The sequence below is a fragment of the Camellia sinensis genome, chromosome 9 (assembly GCF_055761805.1).
Source record: "Camellia sinensis isolate YWXY chromosome 9, ASM5576180v1, whole genome shotgun sequence".
NCBI classification, from domain to species: domain Eukaryota; kingdom Viridiplantae; phylum Streptophyta; class Magnoliopsida; order Ericales; family Theaceae; genus Camellia; species Camellia sinensis.
The window spans coordinates 25,325,598-25,349,877 of NC_138969.1; the positions used below are offsets into that span (position 1 = coordinate 25,325,598).

The 24,280-nt window shown below is 35.3% G+C and overlaps 1 protein-coding gene across 1 annotated transcript; it reads left to right on the plus strand.

Annotated features, from left to right (window-relative positions):
- Window positions 1–790: 790 nt before the first annotated feature.
- Window positions 791–23,503, plus strand: LOC114267723 (uncharacterized). Its single transcript, XM_082886320.1, has 4 exons — window positions 791–1,772; window positions 15,407–15,697; window positions 20,292–22,298; window positions 22,861–23,503. Exons 1-4 carry the CDS (start codon window positions 797–799, stop codon window positions 23,217–23,219), a joined length of 3,633 nt encoding a protein of 1,210 aa, XP_082742446.1. The 5' UTR covers window positions 791–796; the 3' UTR covers window positions 23,220–23,503.
- Window positions 23,504–24,280: the final 777 nt, after the last annotated feature.

Below are 24,280 nucleotides of genomic sequence, written 5' to 3' on the forward strand. Positions count from 1 at the left end.
ATTCTAAATCTATAACTTTATTTTAATTTAATTCAATTGTTTAAAATTGCTAATATTTTTTAACAAAAAAATATGCATATAAGTGATATGTGTCATATTTTAAAGGCAAAATTATAAATATATTCAATTCATTAGGTTAATTTCAACCAATTCCATGATCATTTTTCATTAAAAACACTAACCACCTTGTTTGGTTTTGATTGATTTGAAAATTGAACTTTTTGTTTTCTTATTTTTTTATTGATTTTTTGAAATATTTTAAGTAAAGTTTTTTACTTTCTAAATGCACATAACTTAAATACACCTAAAAAGTAAAATGTTTTGGAAAACATATTTTGAAAATTCAATAAATACACAAGAATATAAAAATATATTGAGTTTTCATATTTGATGAATTTTTTTTAAAAAAAAATTATAAATATTATACTTTTTAAGTATATCTAGATTAGATGCATATAAAAAATAAAAATATTCTTAAAATATTATTTTTTTTTGACTGAAAAAAAAACTCAAAAAAAAAAAAAAAAAAAAACTCAATTTTCTAAAACCAAACAAGGTGAACAGTATTATCAATTGAACCAAATTGATGCAAAATTTAAATTAAGCATTAAAATTCAGCCAATTGAAATGTGATAGACAAAAATAACACAAAAAGTAAAATGTAAAAACTACCAATATAATTTGCCTCTATATATACTAGACTCATCACTTTTCTCTTTGTTATAATTTACCTTTATATATACTAGACTCAGTTCATTATTTTAATAGCACTTTTCTCTTTCTCGTTTTATTTCCCATGTTATTATTATTATTGCATATACCAAGTTATACATCCCACTCAGCCTTCATGGAGAAAACTTGGTTAACTGCACTAGTAGTAGTACTAGCGTCCTTGGCACAGTACTGTTTCCTACCCTGTTTGGCTATGAATGTTCCCAACTCCACCACTGATCAATCTGCTCTTTTAGCTTTCAAATCCTATATCACTTTAGACCATCCTCACCACATATTGGCAACTAACTGGTCCTCAGCCACCTCAGTTTGTGACTGGATTGGTGTCTCTTGCGGCAAGCGCCACTACAGAGTAGTGGCCTTGAATCTCCCAAACATGGATATTGGAGGCACCATCCCACCCCACATTGGAAACCTCTCATTTCTATCCTACTTCAACATCTCCAGCAACACTTTCCATGGTCATCTTTCCAGTGAGTTGGCTCGATTGCATCGCCTAAATGTTGTCGACTTTGGTGACAACAATTTCGATGGAGGTGTTCCGTCATGGTTTGGAAACTTACCCAAGCTTCAGTACTTGTGTCTCGCAAAAAACAGTTTCACAGGAAGAGTTCCACCTTCCATTGGCAACATATCAACATTAGAGCATCTCAATTTAAGGTCTAATTTTCTAGAGGAAAGAGTTCCTGAGGAGATCGGTCATCTTCCTAAACTAAAGACGTTACGCATGGAACTTAATAATTGGTCGGGGTCTATACCGCCATCCTTCTTCAACATCTCATCACTTGAATTGATTGGTTTCACACATAATATGATGTCTGGTAGTCTTCCGGAGGATATGTGTGTTTTTCATCCTAAACTGAAATTTCTTCGTCTTTCTCTGAATGAGTTTGATGGCCAAATTCCAACAACTCTGGGTGAATGTAGAGAGCTCCAAAGCATATCATTGTCTGCCAATAAATTCACTGGTTACATTCCAAAAGCAATTGGGAATTTGACTTTGCTTCAGATTTTATATCTTAGTGGTAACAACTTTGAAGGTATGATTCATTCTCACTTGTTATTGTTATTCAGTTTAATTCACGTTTGATATATATTCAAAGTAAGAAGATTTGAAAATTTTCATAATACAAATCTTTTTTTTTTTTTTCGGTGTATACCATATTCACAATTATGACTTTTGTTTTATTATTGTATTAATTATGATCCTTTATAATTTTATTTTGTTAATGACCAAAGAGTTTTAATTATGCCGCATGTTGTATTTGATTATAATGCTTACTTATGACTTAATTATAACTTGAGCAATACTAGGTATCATAAAAAAACTTTCATGAAAATGATCATGAAAGATTTATGACTCTTGGATTACACTTAAAATAAAGCACCACACACTAATCAAGGTAATCCAAGGGTCATAATTCTTTCATGATCATTTTCATGAAAGTTTTTTCATGATCCCTATCTTTTCTCTTATAACTTAGGCCTTGTTCGGAGTGTCCTCAAAAAATCAAAAAGTCACTATTCTATTTAAGTCACATCATCTTATTTAAGTCACATTACTTCAAATCCAACTCATATTTTATAAAAAGTCAAAAAGTATATTTATTTAGAACATTCCAAACAATCTCTTATTGCAATATATTAATTATAATTTATTATAATTATTATTTTAGGTACGATTAATAAAATAATCTTTAGTTATGTCTAGTTTGGTTATAAATTGTTGCATTTTTTCCAAAATAATAATAATTGTTGGATGACTAGGGGCCAAACTATAAAGGTAGGTAAGGGACCCCCTACAAATTTTTGAAAATTATTTATTACCCCGTACATTTTATCAATATTCATAACTTGAATATTTATAATAAAATTTTGGCTATTTATTATCCCTTATGTTAGTTAATACTATCAATTTTACCAAGTTAATTTTATTAATATAACTAGCACATATCACTTCATTTGTTAATTTTAAAATTCAAATGATTTGTCAGGTTTTTAATTAGTATGTTTTATTAACTAATAAAACGCTTAAAACAATAATTTAATCAATTATATTCTGGCTTCGTTTGGGAAGTGGGTTGACTTTTTGACATTTTGGCATTTTTGGTTATTTTAGCCTGGGCTAAAAAGTTTGGTTTGGGAAGAGCTTTTTAGTTTTTTGACTTTTTTGACTTTTTCTGTGAGAGAAGAGTGTAATGATTGTGAGTTATATGTGATGTTTTGTTTGTTATGACTAAAATAGCCTATTTTATTTTTTGTGGTTAAACTAGTCCCAAACCTATCCAAACCCACTTGCCAAACCATGCCTCTGAGATCTACGTAATAAGGCCAAGTTTGGCAACTCTAATATAATCCATCTTTTTATCTTTTTTTCATCACATCACCTCTCTATTTTTCTGCACATCTTTTCGTAAAAAGGCAAAAAATACACTTATTTAGGTCATCCCAAACAATTCAAAACTTTCAATTATAAAATAAAAAAAAGACTTGCTAGATTTTTTTTGCCTTCATGAAATACTTCTCCCAAAATGCTTATTATATGCTAAGAATTACTTAATAATTCAAAACGTTTATGTGTTGAACCACCAACCTCTTCTTCATTGCAAGTATCTAAGTGATCCTTCAATAACTATTTCTTTCACAACGCTTATCTAGAAGGAGTAATTCTAAATGCACCTCAAAAATCAAGTTGGGCACCCCATTATTTGAAACACCCCAATTTGAAATTTAAGGTGTCGTTTGGTAACACTTACGTTTTCAGTTTTTTATTTATATTTACAAAAATTTAAAAAACTCAAATAAAAATTTGTTTGGTAAAATTTTTAATTTATAAATCAGTGGTCTCAGTTTATAAATTTGGCCAAAAAATAAAAACACAAAAAATATGTTTCCATTTTGAGTTTTCAGTTTTTTTTTTTTTTTTTAACTACCCAATACTAACCACCACCCACCATCATTTTCCACCACCGTCTTCCGCCACCACCACCCACCACCCACCTCTCACCCCCCACGACCACCATCTGCCACCACCACCCACCACTCGCCACCACAGCCAGCCACCACTACCAACCCACCTGCCACCACCACCTACCTGCCACCCACTCGCCACCACCACCCACCCCTTGCCACTACCACCATCACCACCACTACCACCCACCACCCACCTGCCATCAACCACCCACCACCCGCCACTACCATCCACCGCCTGCCACCATCACCACCACCCGCCACCTACTTACCATCACCACTCACTACCTACCTGCCACCACTATCCACCACCTACCACCACCAGCCACCCACCACCACCAGCCACCTGTCACCCACCCACCCGCCCCCCCACCACCACCATCACCACCATCACCCGCCACCTACCTGCTACCACCACCACCACCACCACCACCACCACCCACTCACTACCACCTACCACCCGCCACCGTCACCCACTCACCTACCAACCACCACCACCACCCGCCATCACCCGCTATCCGCCACCCACTTGCCACCACCACCAACCACCGGCCGCCACCACCGCCACCACCACCACCACCACTACCCACTCGCTACCACCCACCACCCGCCACCGTCACCTACCCAACCACCATCACCACCCACTACCCACCCGCCATCCACTACCCACTTGCCGCCACCACCCGCCACTGTCATCCACCCACCCACTACTACCACCCGCCATCCACCACCCACCTGCCACCACCACTCACCATCCGCCACCGCCACCGCCATCGCCATCGCCACCCACTCGCTACCACTCACCACCCGCCACCGTCACCCACCCACCCGCCACCACCTACCGTCACCACTTTCCACCGCTCGCCACCGCCGCCACCACCACCACCACCACCCACTCGCTACCACCCGCCACCGTCACCCACCCACCCGCCACCACCAGCTACCCACCACCCACCGTCTTTCGCCACCACTTGCCATTTTTCACTCTTTTTTATATTTTTTAAATTTTGTAAACATTTTGTCAATTACTAAACGCGTTTGTAGTTTATGTTTTTCTAAAAATAAACAAAAAATAAACAAAAACCAGTTTATAAAATTTTTATAAATATAAACTGAAAACGTAAACGTTACCAAACACACCCTAAATATTTATTTATTTGTTTAGACACCCCAAATAATACCTATTATAACCCTGAAAATAAAAAATAAAAAATAAAAAACTTTAGAAATTCTACCTCCTAGACCTCAAGTCTAATACCTACTGTCTGGAAACTTAATTCCGAAACTATAAAGTTTATTCGGATATTTAGTGCCGAACAAATGAAATATGTTCGAATACTCAGTTCCGAAAAATAGAAAAATTAGTTGCACCATTTTCATCTGGATACTCAGTGCTGAACAAATTATGTATATATATATATATTATGCGTGTTGATTTCCGACCATACAACCAAACAGGGAATTTAGCTAGAGATCACGCGGCAGAATAGATTAAGCCAACCACCTACTAACAAGAAGATGAGAATACCGTGATGGTTCGTCCACCCGGGGACACTCCGACGATCAAGTCAGTCAACTTACCTCTCAAGAATATCAAACAAGTACACAATTCACAATCAAAAGCATCACAAATAGAAGCATACCTTAGACCCACGGGGGTGCTTTACTTTTATAATGATCAGTGTTTAACTTTCTCTAGAAGTTTCACTTCATGCGATTCTATCCTCTACAAAGATAACATCTATCACAACTCAAACTATTTTGAGTAAGATGAACTTCCTCAAGAGTCTCATCTCTATCCAAATAGGCAGCTTGATGTCATCTAGGACTCTAGTCCTCTATTCAAATATCTCAGATTCTGGTATTATCGCACTATATCTCGGCACCATGGTCTGCCTACATGGCACTTCAGCTAACAACCTTGGCCACGTGGACTACCTAAAAAATATATCTCCACAACTGCCCCTAGGTTCTATTACCTCGGCAACCTGAGGTGATGGAACCTATATCGTTTCATCTTCCAACATGTCGGCTAAACAACAAGCTAGAAATACTCTTTTGAACAAAATCATAACTCGCCAACGTAAAAAAACAAGGACTCAAATGTCTGCTCGTCAAGAATCAAGAATCAAGAATCAAGAACCATCATGTTCTGTCTCATCCAGGTCCAACATCTCGATAGAGGTCGCACTACTAGTAGAGATCATGACTTGCTGGTTCAAGAACATCAAGATCATAGTATCAACTCATCAGGAACCAAGAACAACATCTCAACCGAGATCATCTTGTCAACCAAGATCAATATCTCAACTGAAATCATCATCTCAACCAAGATCAACATCTTAACCAAGATCATCATGTCAACCAAGATCAACATCTCAACCGAGATCGTCATCTCAACCAAGATTGTCATGTTTGGCTCGCCCAAACGAAGCACTTTAGGCTTAACCTTAGTGCACCGAGAGTACTAACTACCTCGGCTTTTCTTATAAACTGACCAGGACATGGCCAGTTTTGCCTTGTCTTGTGCCGAAACATCGTAGACTTAATTCAACTCTGTCGTCATGGCAAGTCTTAGTTAATCGTCATGTTTCATGCTGAAACATCGTAGACTTAGTTCAACTTTTCCGTCATGGCAAGTCTAAATTAGTCATCATGTTGCATACTGAAACATCGCCTTAAGACTTTTTTAGTCTTATCTCACTATCATAAACAACATTTTGTAATAAACAAAGTCGATACTAGTATTTTATTAATACTTCGGCTAAGGTTATTGACACCATTAGAACTGAGCTCCAAATTTCGTCAAGCCACATTCTAAGGCCTCGACAATCTCTTACCGTCAAGATCTTTTAATCTCAGGGAAGCTTTGTTTTATCTCAACTCTGTTCATCTCCAGTAAGTTCTGATCTTTTCAAAATTATTTTCCTACCTGTCTTCTCGGACCTAGTCATCTAGGCCAAGATCTTGTCTTCTGGGATCTTGGATCTGCTCACTTAGGCTGAGCTCGTATCTTCTCAAACCTACTCATCTAGGCCAAGATCTTGTCTTCCGGGATCTGGAATTTGCTCACTTAGGCTGAGCTCTTGTCTTCTTGAACCTATTTATCTAGGCCGAGATCTTGTCTTCCGGGATTTGGGATCTGCTCACTTAAGCTGAGCTCTTGTCTTATTGGATCTAATCATCTAGGCTGAGATCTTGTCTTCTGGATTTGAAATCTGCTCACTTAGGTTGAGCTCTTATATTCTCTGACCTACTCATCTAGGCCAAGATCTTGTCTTCTGGGATCTAGAATCTTGGATCTGCTCACTTAGGCTGAGCTCTTGTCTTCTCGAACCTAATCATCTAGGTCAAGATCTTTGTCTTTTGGATCTGGGATCTGCCCACTTAGGTTGAACTCTTGTCTTCTTAAACCTTACTCATCTAGGCCAAGATCTTATCTTCTGGGATCTAGGATTTGCTCACTTAGGCTGAGCTCTTATCTTCTCGGACCTACTCATCTAAGCCGAGATCTTGTCTTTTGGGATCTGGGATATGCACACTTAGGCTGAGCTATTGTCTTCTCGGATCTACTCATCTAGGCCAAGATCTTGTTTTCTCGGACCTAATCATCTAGGTCAAGATCTTGTCTTCTCGGACATAATCATCTAGGCCAAGATCTTGTCTTTTGTGATCTGGGAACTGCTCACTTAGGCCGAGCTCTTGTCTTCTCGGACCTACTCATCTAGGCCGAGATCTTGTCTTTTGGATCTAGGATCTACCTACTTAGGTTGAACTCTTGTCTCCTCAGGCATAGTCATCTAGGCCGAAATCTGGTTTTCTAGGATCTGGGATCTGCTCACTTAGGCTGAGCTCTTATTTTCTCAGACCTACTCATCTAGGCCGAGATCTTGTTTTCTAGGATCTGGGATCTACACACTCAGGCTAAACTCTTGTCTTCTCAGACATAGTCATCTAGGTCGAAATCTTGTCTTTTGGGATCTGGGATCTGCTCACTTAGATTGAGCTATTGTCTTCTCGAACCTAATCATCTAAGCCAAGATCTTGTCTTCTTTAATCTAGTATCTGCTCACTTAGGCTGAGCTCTTGTCTTCTCGGACCTACTCATCTAGGTCGAGATCTTGTCTTCTAGGATCTAGGATCTGCTTACTTAGGCTGAGCTCTTGTCTTCTTGGACCTAATCATCTAGGCCGAGATCTTATCATCTGGATCTGGGATCTTCTCACTTAGGTTGAGCTCTTATATTCTCAGACCTATTCATCTAGGCAAAAATCTTGTTTTCCGGGATCTAGGATCTGCTCACTTAGGATGAACTCTTGTTTTCTCGGACCAACTCATCTAGACCGAGATCTTGTCTTTTGGATCTGGGATTTGCCTGCTTAGGTTGAACTCTTTTCTTTTCAGACCTTACTCATCTAGGCCAAGATCTTGTCTTCTGGGATTTGGGATCTGCTCACTTAGGCTGAGCTCTTATTTTCTCGGACCTACTCATCTAGGCTGAGATCTTGTCTTCTAGGATTTGGAATTTGCTCACTTAGTCTAAGATTTTGTCTTCTCGGACCTACTCATCTTGGCTGAGATCTTGTCTTCTGGGATTTACTCACTAAGGTTAAGCTCTTGTCTTCTCGGACGTAATCATCTAGGCTGAGATCTTGTCTTCTGGATCTAGGATCTGCTCACTTAGGTTGAGCTCTTATATTCTCATACCTACTCATCTTGGCCCAGATCGTGTCTTCTGGGATCTTAGATCTGCTCACTTAGGCTAAGCTCTTGTCTTCTCGGACCTACTCATCTAGGCCAAGATCTTGTCTTTTGGATCTAGGATCTGCCCACTTAGGTTGAACTTTTTTCTCCTCAGGCCTTACTCATCTAGGCTAAGATCTTGTCTTCTGGGATTTGGGATCTGTTCACTTAGGTTGAGCTCTTATCTTCTCAAACCTACTCATCTAGGCTGAGATCTTGTCTTCTGGGATCAGGGATCTGCTCACTTAGCCTAAGCTCTTATCTTCTTAGACCTAATCATCTAGGTCGAGATCTTATCTATTGGATCTGGGATCTGCCCACTTAGGTTAAACACTTGTCTTCTCGGACCTAATCATCTAGGCCGAGATCTTATCTTCTGGGATTTGCTTTACCTAGGCCATGCTCTTTCGTCTTGGATCTGCTTCACCTTGGCCATGCTCTTCCATTTGGGATCTGCTCCACCTAGGCCATGCTCTTCCATCTTGGATCTGCTTCACTTAGGCCATAGTCTTCCATTTGGGATCTGCTCTACCTAGGTCATGCTCTTTCATCTTGGATCTTCTTTAGCAAGGCCATGCTCTTCCATCTGGGATCTGCGCCACCTACGCCATGCTCTTCCATCTTGGATCTACTTTACCTAGGCCATGCTCTTCCATTTGGGATCTGCTCCACCCAGGTCATGCTCTTCCATCTTGGATCTGCTTCACTTAGGCCATGCTCTTCCATTTGGATCTGCTCCACCTAGGTCATACTCTTCTATCTCAGATCTTCTTCACCTAGGCCATGCTTTTCCATCTGAGATCTGCTCTACCTAGGCCATGCTCTTCCATCTTGGATCTACTTCACCTAGGCCTTGCTCTTCCATTTGGGATCTGCTCCGCCTAGGCCATGCTCTTCCGTCTTGGATCTACTTTTCCTAGGCCAATGTCTTTTTCACTTGAAGGTCGTCTTCATCTCTTCGGTAGCGCTCATGCCTCCTTATCTTTGTATTCATCCTTTCTGGAAGGGTCTTAATTATGTTAATGTTGACGCATTCTCCATCTTCGTTGAACTCGTCGTTGCGGACACGTTGATCTTGCATGATTATGGCCATCTATTCTAACTAAGTTCCCATAGACGGCACCAAATTGTGGGTGTTGATTTCCGACCACACAACCAAACACGGAACTTAGCTAGAAAGTAAGCGACAAAATAGATTAACCAAACCACCTACCAACAGGAAGATGAGAATATCGCGGTGGTTTGTCCACCCGGGGGCACTCCGACGATAAAGTCAGTCAACTTATCTCTCAATGATATCAAACAAGTACACAATTCACAATTAAAAGCATCACAAATAGAAGCATACCTTAGACTCACTGTCACGACCCAAACCCGCCCCTATGGGTTTAGTACCGTAACCGGCCAGTAATCCAAGATTACCGAAAGCCTGCTTAACAGTAATACAGTAATACAGAGTACAGGGCTGGCGGAAGTCAATACAGTAATTAAAATATGTCCAATGAGCTGTGACAGTCTGTATGCAAAAAGACTTTTCATACATATATACAATCAGTGCAAAACAGTATGTACAACATTTATAATCGTTCAGGACAGGAACTTAATCCCTATTAAAACAGTATACTAACAGTGCATACAATCTATACAAAAACAGAACAGAAATGGGGAAACTAAAACACCCCAAAGCCTTAGCTTGAACGGACTCGGAACCTCGCAGTGAGGCACATAGGTTGGCTTGACAAAACTGGAATTTACCCCGACGCTTCTAGCAACGGTCCAATGCCTGTACACCTACATATATATATGAGCAGTGAGCTAAAGCCAAGTGAATAACATAATGCGTAAAGAGGTTAAGAATGAATGTCCTTACAGTATTGAAAACAATCATTTCAATCAGTATATCAGTTATTTAGTCATTACAGTCATATGTGGTACATCTAGTAGCAAAACAGTACAGTAGGTCTTGTCAGACTGAACAGTCAGTTGATGGCCATCATAACAGTAAACAGTAGTGGTTCTAACATGGGAACCGACAGAGATCTCTGTGACAGTAGCAGTACAATACAGTAACAGTAGGTTATTAAGGATGCCACAATACAGTTCACAATTAGGACATCATTCATTCAGTAACAGTATCATTTCAGAAAATAGTACAGTTCAATTATTCAGAAGATAATCATATTTGAACATATCTTTACACAGTTGTTACTCACAGAGTTCTGGGCTACAGTTAAGCTAGAATGTGTCCTCAGATGCCAATCATACACAGTTACAGAGTGAACACACACTAAGCTATACAGTTGGGAAAATAATAACTTAATCCCTAACTCAACTCTGTGTGGTCCTACATCAATATCCTTATAAGATACCTTAAACTAGGCCTAGGAATGCCTAGGATGAAATGAGAATGCAAAGATGCACTTGAAAAGCATTTTCAAAATTTTCAAAAAACAGGGTTCACGCTCGAGCGTAGGTTACTTCGCTCGAGCGGAAATGCAGACAAAGGTTATCGCTCGAGCGTAGACTTACCCGCTCGAGCTTAATGCAAAACAGTTAAAAGTGCTGGATGTGTGAAAATCACGCTCGATTAGGCGCTCGACACCCGCTCGAGCGTAAGACACAATGTCCCGCTCGAGCGTCAATTGTTCCGCTCGAGCGGACTTCTAAACAGTGCAAAGTGCTGGGAGCACGAATTTCACGCTCGAGCGCCAGACACTCCGCTCGAGCGTGAGTCCAAAATCTGAAATTTCCAGATTTGAACCTCAAGCTCAAATTCAACTTACAAAACACCAAATCCGATCCTTTTGGGCTAATTTTTTGGAAAACACTTCAAAACTCATAATATAACATGTTTCAAAGGTTAATTTGAGAAATCAAAGCCCAAAAGTAGTTCAATTAAATCCAATTTCAAACCAATTTTCATGAACATAACTCAAACACGACATGCATGAGTTTAAACTAATTCAAAGCTTCAATTACATGCTCTAATGAGCTAATTTCCTCAAAAACAAGATGAAAACATGGACTATAACAATAATATGAACATACGTGTGGCAAATTTATGAAGAACAACCTCAAGATGCAAGAGTATGCCATGCATGCAAAGATTAAGCTTCAATTCAACATTACAAGGCTCAATCTAGGCTTAGATCACTAAGGACACAAGAACCATGCATGAATCAATTCAAAAACAAGTTCAAGAAGGTGGATGTTCTACCTTAAGTCTTGTATTCATGGTTTAGGAGCTCAATTTGCACTTAACTTCCAAATCCCCTAAGCCTTCAAAGAAAATCAAAATGAAAACAAGTTGAACTCACCTCTCTCACTCTCCCTCACTCTTTAGCTGGTTATACACTCAACAAGGCTGATGAAATGTACAAAATAGAATGAGGGCAAGTCTCAAATGCTCCATGTAGTGGGCCACTAAGTGGCATTTTGGCAATTAAGTCCAATCAATGTAATTTAGTTTATTTTAATCTAATTTAATTATACCAAATCACAATTCAGATAAATATGCCATAAAATCACATAAATTACGATTAACATATAACACTAATCAATTTCAGATTCGGCCGCCGATAAGGCCTTCAATTTGCAGTTTAAACATAAACATGAACAGATAATTAAACAGTCAAACAGATAAACATGCATTTAAACTAGTACGTTCAATCAGTCAGTTCAGTGTTTCAGTCAATTCAATTACTTATCATAATCAGTCACAGTTTAGCAGCAATCAGTAGGGTTATCAGTAATCTGTGGTGAGGGTTATTACACTCACGGGGTTGCCTTACTTTTATAATGATTAGTGTCCAACTTCCTCTAGAAGTCTCACTTCATGGGACTCTATCCTTTTCAAGGATAACATTGATCACAACTCACACTATTCAGATTAAGATGAAGTTCCTCAAAAGTCTCATCTCATTCCAAATAGGTAGCTTGATGTCATCTAGGACTCTAGTCTTCTTTTCAAATATCTCGGATTCCGGTATTATCACACCATATCTCAGCACCATGGTCCGCCCGTGTGGCACCTTGGCTAATAACCTTGGCCACGTGGACTACCCAAAAAATATGCCCCCCCCACACATATATATATATATATCTGGATACTTAATTTCGAACTTATGAAATTTCTTCGGATGCTCAGTGCCGAACATAATACCCAATAGTTTTCTTCTTTTTTTTTTTGTTCGAAATTAGAGTGTGAAAAGGTTAGAAAATTAAATGTTCAGAAAAATAGAGCTGAACATAGACAATTTGTTCGGATATAAAATATTTAACAATGACCATTATTTCGGAAACACGTTGCCGAATATATGAATTTTGTTTAGAAATAAGTTTCCGAATAAACGTAATATGTTTAGTATTGAATTTCCAAATCAATTATGTAAACCAAACAACAAAAAACGATAACTATCAAATGAAAACTTACTTTATCTATAGAAAATTGCTTGAAAACATCTTTTTTATTGTCCATTGTTGATTTCAATGTGAAATAGAATGCAAGAATGTTGAATTCAAGCGAATAGGGTTAGGTATGAAGATCCAAAGTGAAGAGAGTAAGAAGAGAAGAGAGAGAGAAAAAATATTGGGACTGATAATGAATAGGTTGTCTAAAACACTTTGATTTACACTGTTTTCAATGTCAAGTACTTTTTGGTCATTTTAAATAAGGGGAAAGGATTCCCTTTAATCTACTTTTGAACTGAACGGTACTGTTGGGTCCATGGGGCCACCACAGGTCCCATTTCAATGATCTGAACCATTCAATGTGTAGATCTCATCAAGTACTTCTTCCATCCAAAAAAATCAAGTTGATCGGATATCGATAGCTCCTTGATCAGATCCTATTTTTGTTAATGGTAAATAAGATCTTAAAAATAAATTGTTGATAAAAATGTATTCAGATCAAGTGGCTATCAATATCTGATCAACCCGATTTTTTAAATGGAAAAAGTATTCGACGAGATTCACACATTGAACGGTTCAGATCTTTTGTTTAGAAATAAGTTTCAGAATAAACTTAATTTGTTCAATACTGAATTTTCGAATCAATTTCGTAAACGAAACAATGAAAAACGATAACTATCAAATGAAAACTTACTTTATCTATAGAAAATTGCTTGAAAACATCTTATTTATTGTCCATTGTTGATTTCAAATGTGAACTAGAATGCAAGAATGATGGATTCAAGCAAATAGGGTAAATATGAAGATCTGAAGTGAAGAAAGTAAGAAAAGAAGAGAGAGAAAAGAAATATTGAGGCTAATAATGAATAAGGTGTCCAAAACACTTTGATTTATACTTTTTTCAATGTTATGTACTTTTTGGTCGTTTTAAATAAGGGGAAAGGATTCTCTCCAGTCCATTTTGTGGACTGAACAACACTGTTGGGTCTATAGAGCCCATCACAAGTCCTATTTCGATGATCAGAACCGTTCAATATATAGATCTCGTTAAGTACTTCTTCCATCCCCAAAAAATTAGGTTGATCAGATATCAATAGCTCCTTGATCAGATCATATTTTTGTTAATAGTAAATAAGATTTTAAAAATAAATTGCTAATAAAAATGTATTCAGATCAAAGGACTATCAATATTCGATCAATATGATTTGAACCATTCAATGATCTGAACCGTTTAATGTGTAGATTTTGTCGAGTACTTCTTCCATCCAAAAAACCAGGTTGATCAAATATTGATGGCCCCTTGATCAGATCATATTTTTTTTAATAGTAAATAAGATTTTAAAAACATTTGTTCATAAAAATATATTCAGATCAAGGGATTATTGATATCCGATCAACATAATATTTTGTAGGAACAAAGTACTCGACGAGTTTTACATATTAAACAGTTCGAATCATCAAAATGGGACCCGTGGTGGGCCTTATGGGCCTAATAATACCGTCTTGGATTGGAGAGAATCCTTCTCCTTAAATAAGGACTTAATAGTAATAAAATAGTTTCATTAAATTGGGGTGTCCAACTTAATTTTTGGGGTGCAAATAGAACCACCCAATAAAAATTATCTACAATTAATAATTTACTAAAATTAACTCAATTTTTGTTTTTATTAACTCAATTTTTGTTTTTATGTATATACCTTTCTGCTCCTGATGATAATGTCTACCATATTTTGTTGGAGTAATGAGTTGTACTACTTACACATGTTATTAGTACAATAAAATAATAAACAAAATATGATAGATAAATATGATTATCATAGCATTATGGATTTGGAGAACAAAAAAGTATATTTGAATATTAAATTTGTGAAGAGATTAATGGATGAAAAAGAAATGGAAGAGAAAATGGATTAAACAAAAGTACTAATTTTTTTAACAAATCCCTTCCCCAGATTCTTATTACAATTTTTGATTGATTAAAATAGTGGACTCCTGATGATAATGTCTAAAATTTTAAATAAGAGAAAATGGGTTTGGTTATCAATAAAAATTGAAGAAGTATAAGTAATTATTTTTCTTTATTTTAACAAATTCAAGATTCAAAAATAATATTAAAAAAGAATTACTAAAATTTGAGCACAAGAAGTATATATGTACATCATTTGCCTATCCAAAAGTGCAGCCTATATATTTGCCTACCCATTTGAAAAGCACCTTTATGTTAATGGTCCTATTTGGTAGGATTTATTTTCAACTTATTTTAGTTTTTAGTTTAATTTAAGTTATTTTAATATATTTGATTCAGCTTAACAATACAACTTATAGCTTTTTATAAGTCAAAAATTAACTTATTCTTTGAGTAGGGGAAGAGAAACTTAATTTATAACTCAAAAATCAATTTATATTCACAGTTATAAGCTATAAGCTGTTAGGCTATAAGTTATAATCACTTTTTCATAACTCTATCAAACGGGCCAAATGTATGTATGTTGATACTACACGACACTCTTGGTAGCTAGGTACAATTCGTAAATTATTTATTATTTTGCAGGTGAAATTCCACAAGAACTTGGTAGTCTACATAGTTTGGAGGCGTTAGCTATGGAATCTTCCAACCTCGCTGGTCTCATACCATCATCTATCTTTAACATCTCTTCATTGAAAGAACTTAATCTAGGCACCAATAATTTATTTGGTAGTCTACCAAGAGATATATGCTCGCATCATTCCTCACTGCAATTTATGTATCTTCGGGAAAATAAATTGACGGGAAACATTCCAAGGGCAATCGGCAACTGTACCTTGCTAAATGTATTTCATGTTAGAGACAATAACTTGACAGGTAACCCATCCATCTCTCAAACTTTAGTTGCTAACTTTGGGTAGGGAATGAGCACTAATCTTTATCACACGAAACACTACTTGCCTTTTTTGTACTTGTATCTGGATTCATAAATTTAGGTAGAATTTTCAAAAAATTGAAAAAAACACTACTTGCCTTTTTTGTACTTGTATCTGGATTCATAAATTTAGGTAGAATTTTCAAAAAATTGAAAAAAAATATTTAACTTATATTTTATTCATGTTATCTTCATCTTTTTATTTTTTATTTTTAAATTCTTATCTTAATTCATAATTCAAACACAATCCTAATGTCCTCAAAAACTTTTCTTATTTCTTCAAATTATAAGAATTAAGTTTAGGAGTGTAACTTGGGCGAGTTCAATCCAAACCACCTCAGCTTAACTTGAATTTTTTTAGGACTTAAACAAAATATTTTTGAATTTGGTATGTATTTAGGCAAAAATTCAGAAGTCCGAATTAAATTTGGACGAGTTTGGGCAAAGACACCAAACAACTCGACCAATCTGAAGCATGAATTATATATATATAAATATAAAAAAATTATTATTCGCTGGATGATATTAAAGTAATTTAGATCGTTAGATTATATTAAATATATATTATACACACAATTAACAAAACACAAAAACAAATATTTTATCACTCATAAATTGTAAAGATCACAATAACAGTATCTTTCTTACATTATATAATAAATTTTTTGTTTTGATATTATTAATGATTTTACAAAACAAATGTAATTAAAGTCTAATTTTGACAAATTAAATAACTTTGCGGCACTAAAAAAAAGAAAGAAAAAAAAAAAAAACTAAGGTAGCATTTGGCAGAGTTTTAGAATTATGATTTGAGAATAGAGTTACATTTTGAGTTTGTGAGTTTTGGAATTATGATTTGAGTGTGAAGAATTTGTTTGGTTATGAGTTTTGAAAAGAGTTTTGAATTGAGTTTGAAATGAATGATGTGACATATGATATTTGATTCAAAAGGTTACAACTCATAATCAAACACACAATCTAAAATTCTATTTAAAACTCATAAAAAATTTAAAAAACATTTCAAAAATATTTTTATTTAAAATATAAAAATAACAGGTGAAAAAAAAATGAACATTGTTCCGATCAACCGGCCAGACATCCGGGGGATGATCGGATAGACGTGTTTTGAAAAGTGGGTGTGGAATCAATTTTTTAAAACACTAACCAAACACTACCCTCAAACCAAGGGGTAGAATTAACTTTTGAAAGCTTTACCAAACACAGCCTAAAATTTATGTGCAATTTGAACAATTTGGGTTTTATTTGGATTGGACTTGGGAAGACAATCTTGGGTTACAATCCGGACTTGGACAACTCTCAATACAACTTGAGCTTGGGCTTGAACAACCTCTCGCTCCACTCGAACAAGTTGGGTTGTTATAGCAATACATCATACGATTTCCAAGCTACATCTATGCCTTGCAAACTTAGGAAATACTATGGTGTAAAGTGTGTACGAAATGCATTTTATCACAAATGGTATAACTTTACTATAAAATTTCATAACATTAATCACAAAATGTGTAATCTCAATACAAATTAGCGCAATAAAATATACAAAATTTTATGATTCATGTAACAAAAGTTTATGACTAAATCACGATATCTTTTGTTAAGCTAATTTGTAGCGAGATTACGTATTTTGTAATTGGTGTTATAAAATTTTATGATAAAATTATACTAAGTTGTGATAAGGTATGTCTCATCGAATTTCCCTGCAAACTTATATGCATTGATTACCAACTCATTTGGGCAAGGCATATAATTATCTAACCCAAGTCCTCTAGGAAAATTTTATGGTGCACACCCCTTTCAAGGTGTGCACAATATACACCTTTAGTTATGATTTTTGAGTCAGTAATTATAATTTACTGTATTGTTAGTTATGATATATTGTGATGTTAGTTATGACAAAATTTTAATTATGATCCGAGAGTTGTTTGGTTATACCTTACGTGATATTCAGTTATAATTCAATTTTTTTTTTTTTTAATTATAACTCCCATAGTATTGCATTATATCATTTGTAACAATCAAACTTACAAATATTATAACTTGCATAGGTGTACCATAGTATTTTTCATCCATCCATAGCATAAGTCAACCATTCATAGTACAACTCTCATCTATCATAGCATCTCCAAACAAACATAAGATAGCATAAAATAATCCAAAATATGATAGAGGAAAATAAAATAAATAATGCAATCCCATCATCAAAGTAAGTCTAAAAATTAGATTTATATATGATTTTTCTTTAAACATAGAAATATAATAGCATTATAATTATGAATAAATCGAACTAAGAGGTTATTTAGGAAGTGCTAGATTACTATACTTTTTGAATTTTTACTAAAAAAAATGTAAAATGTGAATTGGGTTGAAATGATGTGGTAGAGAGGCAATGTGATCCAAATAAGAGGCGATGTGACTCAAATAAGATAATGTGTTAAAATAACATATGTTATTTAGAACATGCTAAACAAGACCTAAGTCTTGTATCCCAATCAATTGAGATCAGCTATGTGAATTTTTTTTTCTCCATTATGCTCTATCAAAAGTTATATACTCAAATGATTTAAACAAATTCATATATTTGTTTATGATTCTTATTCCATGTCAATTTAAGTCTTTTTCCCTCCGTAATATTTTCATTTATGATGATCAACTCTTTTCTCATTCTACGACTAACCAAATCTTAATTCTCCTAATCTGTATTATATATTAAGTAAAATCACTTTTATCAAAAAGACTATATGAGCTTCAAGACATTAATAAAATTCTTAATTTTTTTAACTACTCTTAGGCGTAACTTGAATGAAAATAGTTAAAATTTAGTCAATTCTACATTATTTTTTCTATATATTTAAAAAAAAATTATGTTATTATTTAATTTTTAAAATTATTTTTTAATTATTTGTTATTTTCATGCATAACATAGGTATTACACTTGTTTCAATTGAAGTGAAGATTCAACTCTATTTGGATTTATTTTTTAAAAAAAATTCTAAATTTTTTTCAAAGAAACTAAAACTAATTTAGTGAAAAAATCATAATAAATACAAAACACTCATCAGTTCATATAGTTTTAAATTTTTTTTAATGCAAAAATAATTTTTAGATATTCAAAAATATATTTTGCAGTTTATTATTAAAAAAAAAATGAATTGTAAAATTGAAACTGGATAGGGTAAATTTTGAGTAGAGCTTTTCTTCTTCTTCTTCTTCTTTTTTTTTTTTTTTTTTTTGGGGATAAATTACACTAACCTCATCTATGATTTGAAAATAATAAAATAAACCCTATAAGTTTGATATAATTAACTAGGGTCCCTTTAGGATTATATAACACTTAAACCCTTTTTCATTAGTAATTATTTAGACATATTGTCATCTCTTTTACACAGAAATATTTATTTTACCTTGATTATTCTTGTATCTTTACACCACATGCATTGGTTTTGATCTCTTTAACTTTATTAAAAAAGAATTCCTTATAATTATACCAAGACTATGAATTTGCTATATTTTCTTTAAACATAAGGAAATATTAGTGTAATTTATCCTTATTTTTTATCGTGCACCCTTTTTAACTTCTTGTCATATTTATATGTTACAAAATTGAACATTGAATTACATGTTCCTCCCATAATATTTAGGTATCTTGAATTGCCAATTAGGAATGAAAAAGTTTCTCATCTACATATGGTCTTCTAAATTGGCCATATAGTACATGGAAAATACTAATAGGTACTCCTACAATGTAAAAGATGAATTATGTGAATGCAACCATTAGCAGTAGATATGTGTGTCAATTTTCGACCACACTGCTAATCAAGCACTCAGCTGGAGAACACTGGCAGAATAAATTAAACCCGAACGACCTGTCACAAAAAGAAGATTTCGGCCGTGGTTCGTCCACCCGGGGGCACTCCGACGATCAAGTCAGTTATCTCTCAAAGATAGCAAAAGTGCTTAATTCACTAAACAAAGCATAAAAGACATACCTTAGACCCATGAGGGTGCCTTTCTTTTATAGCCAACACAAATCTAGTCCCAATAGAAGCCTAGCTTCAATAGACTTAGGATTACTGCTAATCTTGGACTCCCAGTAGGATTGAGATAAACTCTCTAAGAGTCTTATCTTTACCCAAACTGAAGTCCTCTCTCATTCTAGGACTCTTGTCCCTTATCCGCTTATCCCGGATTCCGGTATCTTCGCAAATAACATCGGCCTAGCCGAGATCATCTCGGTGTCATGACCAAGACACGTGGCACCTCGGCTGGCACTTCGGTGACACCTCGGCCACGCGTTGTCATTCAAAAATTATGTCCCCACAGTAGGTATAACTCACCAAGAGAAAGAAAAAAGATAAGGTCAATTGTACAAGTTATAATATTTTCTCTTGATGTTACCAAGGTGAATGCCTTAATTAATATTTTTTCTTATCGAAGATTTTTTTTTTTTTTTTGGGTTAAAAAATTGGTTTCCATTGATATTTTTTTTCTTCAAGTTTCTATGTTTATACATTTTGGCAGGTCTGATACCAGAAGAGATTGGTGAGCTTCCAAATGTGAGAGAGCTAAGACTTCCTGTTAACAACTTAATGGGTGCCATTCCAACATCAATTTTTAATATCTCATCACTTCAGGTTTTATCGCTTACGGGAAATAACTTGTCAGGCAATCTTCCATCAAGTATAGGGCTTTGGCTACCCAATCTTAGAATCCTCTATCTTGGAGCAAATAACCTCGTTGGAATTATTCCCGAGTCAATTTCAAATGCTTCTAAACTCACTTCTTTAGACCTTGGTAACAATGCATTTACGGGTTCAATTCCGAAATGGTTTGGCAATTTACGTCTACTCTATTTTCTCAACTTGCAAGGAAACAATTTGACAAGTGGGTCATCTTCTTCCTCTGTAGAATTGAGCTTCCTCACTTCCTTGGTAAATTGCAAAGATTTAACAACATTGTGGATAAGTCATAATCCTCTGGACGACATTCTTCCGACAACTATTGGAAATCTCTCTACTTCCCTTGAGGACTTTAATGCAGATTCTTGTGGAATCAAAGGCAACATTCCTAGTGAAATTGGTAATATAAGCAATTTGGTATTCTTGAATCTGCAACAAAATGGTTTGACCGGATTCATTCCCTTTACAATTAAAGCTTTAGGAAAGCTTCAAATATTGGATCTTTCCAACAACAAATTGCAAGGGCACATTCCAGATGATATATGCCAACTCAAGAACATGGGTGATCTACGATTGAACCAAAACGAACTTTTTGGATTGATTCCTGAATGCTTAGGGAATATTACATCTCTAAGATATCTCTACCTCAATTCCAACAAACTAACTTTCGTCATACCCACAAGGTTGGGCAATCTTAAAGATATCTTGGAAATTAACTTGTCCTCGAATTCTTTAAATGGCAATCTGCCACCACAACTTGGGAGTTTCAAAGTTGCAATACTAATAGATTTTTCAGTGAACCAATTCACAGGCAAAATCCCAAGTACAATTATAGGTTTGCAAAACTTGATTACTCTTTCATTGGCGCACAACAAGTTACAAGGATCTATACCTGACTCATTTGGCAGCATGGTGAGTTTGGAATTCTTAGATCTATCCTATAATGACCTCTCTGATGTGATCCCCAAATCCTTAGAGACACTGTCTCATCTTTTATATCTCAATGTTTCTTTCAATAAGTTAAAAGGACAAATTCCAAATGGGGGACCTTTTGCAAACTTCACCATTCAATCTTTCATGTCGAATGAAGCATTATGTGGTGCACCAAAGTTTCAAGTCCCGCCATGCCATACTAGTTCTTTTCATCATCTGAGGGAAAAAAGAGTGGCTCTAGCTATATATATCTTGTTACCTATTGCATCCATACTACTTGCTACGACCTTTGTGTTCTTGTTCATAAAATGTCGAAGAAGAAATAAAACTCCACCCAATGTTGATCTCTTACCAACAATAACACCTCCAAGAATCACATACCAACAGCTTTTTCGAGCAACTAACGGGTTTAGCGAGAGAAACTTGCTTGGTATGGGGAGTTTTGGTTATGTCTACAAAGCTATACTTGAAGATACCACTGTTTTGGCTATAAAGGTATTCAACTTGCAAGCAGAAGCTGCATTCAAGAGTTTTGACGTAGAATGCGAGATAATGCGACACATTCGTCATCGCAATCTTATTAAGGTCGTTAGCAGTTGCTCGAACCTTGATTTCAAAGCTCTAGTACTTGAGTACATGCCTAATGGGAGTCTTGAAAAGTGGTTGTATTCTTACAACTATTTCTTAGATATATTGCAGAGATTAGACATAATGATAGATGTTGCATGTGCTTTGGAGTATCTTCACCATGATTATTCAATGCCTTTGGTTCACTGTGATTTGAAACCCAGCAACATCCTGCTAGATGATGATATGGTTGCACATGTGAGTGATTTTGGCATTGCGAAGTTATTAGATTTGGGGGAGAGTGTCACACATACAAAGACCATAGCAACATTTGGGTATATTGCACCAGGTGACTTCTAAATTTTAATTTATATTTTCACATTTTTGTGTTTTTTTTATATATGTTTCCAATTTTTATAGACATGCACTTTTCATATTATAGCACAAAATTTTAAATATAATTTTCATAGAAATTTTTATGATTTTGTTGACAACGAGCTAATTCTCTAAAATGGTAAATTACACTGATCTCCATTGAATAATGATAAAATACAATAAATTTCGCAATTTCAACATAATTATATCGACCTCCCTTTCAATAATAGAAAAATTAACAATGTTAACTTTAATAAGTAAATTCCTTTTTTGCCTTTACACATTATATTTTTTATTTGTCAAATATAACAATAATACCAAATAACAAAATTACTCTTTTTTTCCACACGACCACCACTACATACCCTTCTTTCCCAAAACAACTCACCCATCAAACACTTACCACCATTTCATACCCCTCCAATACTACCACTCTCTAGCACGCCACGAATCCTACCACCGACACATACCAACTTGCCACCACCAAAATTCTATAATTTTCTTGACAACATGATATGTCGTTTGATTGTATACAGAGTTTGGATTGGAAGGATTAGTATCCACAAGTTGTGATGTTTATAGTTATGGAATCTTGCTTATGGAAACATTCACAAGAGTGAAGCCCACTGATGAAATGTTTTTTGAAGACATGACGATGAAACGTTGGATGAGGGAGTCACTACCAAATGCAATCTCTCATGTTATAGATGCTAACTTGCTTAAGCCAGAGGAAGAACACCTCACTGCAGTTGTACTGCAGTGTGTATCATTCATCATGGAATTGGCTTTGAGTTGCTCTGCAGAATCATCCGAGGAGAGGATGAACATGAAAGATGTTCTCGCAACACTCAAAAAAGTTAAACTTTGGTATCTAGCAAATTGTGGAAGGAGTTGAAAGAAAAAAAGTTAGGGCTTAGGTATCTAGCCAATTACAACATTCAAAAAAGTCAACTAGATGTATCTGTAGCTGGTGGTGATTACGTAGTACTTGGATTGCTTTTTGTGTATGCTTTGTATTTTTTTGCAGCCTTTATATATGGTTGCAGTATGCGTAAGTAGTTAACTTGAAGAACTAAAGAAAAAAAATATATAGTCAAATATGGTAAATGTATTCAAACATGTCTCTTTGAAACTTTCTTTCCACTCTATGGCCACTAATTTTGAATTAACTTATGGAAATCCAATGACTTTCAATTGCAAAATGTGCAATAATTTTGTTGGCTCAACCATATCAATAGTCTTAACATATACAGATTTTTGAAAGAGAAGCATCAATAAAACATTACTTCAATAATTTCTTTAACAATACCACTTCTTCTATTCTTATTAAAAAATTTAATGAGAATAAATTAATGAAAAAAATAATAATAATTAGATTACTACAGTGTTGTCATGTGATCCTATGGAGCAAGAAATGACCATAATACTGTATTGTCCTTATTTAGAAAGCTAGAAATGTTGGGTTGGTTCCTTTTCTGATGCTAGCTCAGTTTATAAATGATGAAGCAAGTCAAGCCCCAGGAAAGTATAGACTAGTTCCTAGCTCCGTCTTGGCCAGCATTGTACTCTCAATAGGTTAGCGTCCTTAAAGCAACTACTCATTGTTATGTTGCCCCAACCAAAGGAATGTCATTTAGTAAGGAGCATTGTTTTGAAGATGAGAAATTCGTGGTTGAAAAACTATTTCAAAGAGGCAACTGGGCTGGAGTGCTTTCACCAAATCATGCATGTGGATTGAGGAAACCGTTGCTGGCCTTTCCTTCTCTTCTAAGAATTGTTGACATACCCACTTTTCCTTTCCCTCTTACAAACCTTTCAGAGTGGACGTGCTTCCTTATTGGCGAGAATTTTCTTCCTTTGGTGTTGTCTCCTCACTAAGCACACTCTAAAAGATATAAATTTGAACTATTTTAGAATAAACAATATTTGTTGCAAATAAAAAAAGAAGTTATTTGT

Coding starts and splice junctions, on each gene's coding strand:
- LOC114267723 (XM_082886320.1), top strand. CDS start 797: ATGTTATTATTATTATTGCATATACCAAGTTATACATCCCACTCAGCC. Junction 1,773..15,406: donor TAGTGGTAACAACTTTGAAG/GTATGATTCATT, acceptor ATTATTTTGCAG/GTGAAATTCCACAAGAACTT. Junction 22,299..22,860: donor ATTTGGGTATATTGCACCAG/GTGACTTCTAAA, acceptor GATTGTATACAG/AGTTTGGATTGGAAGGATTA.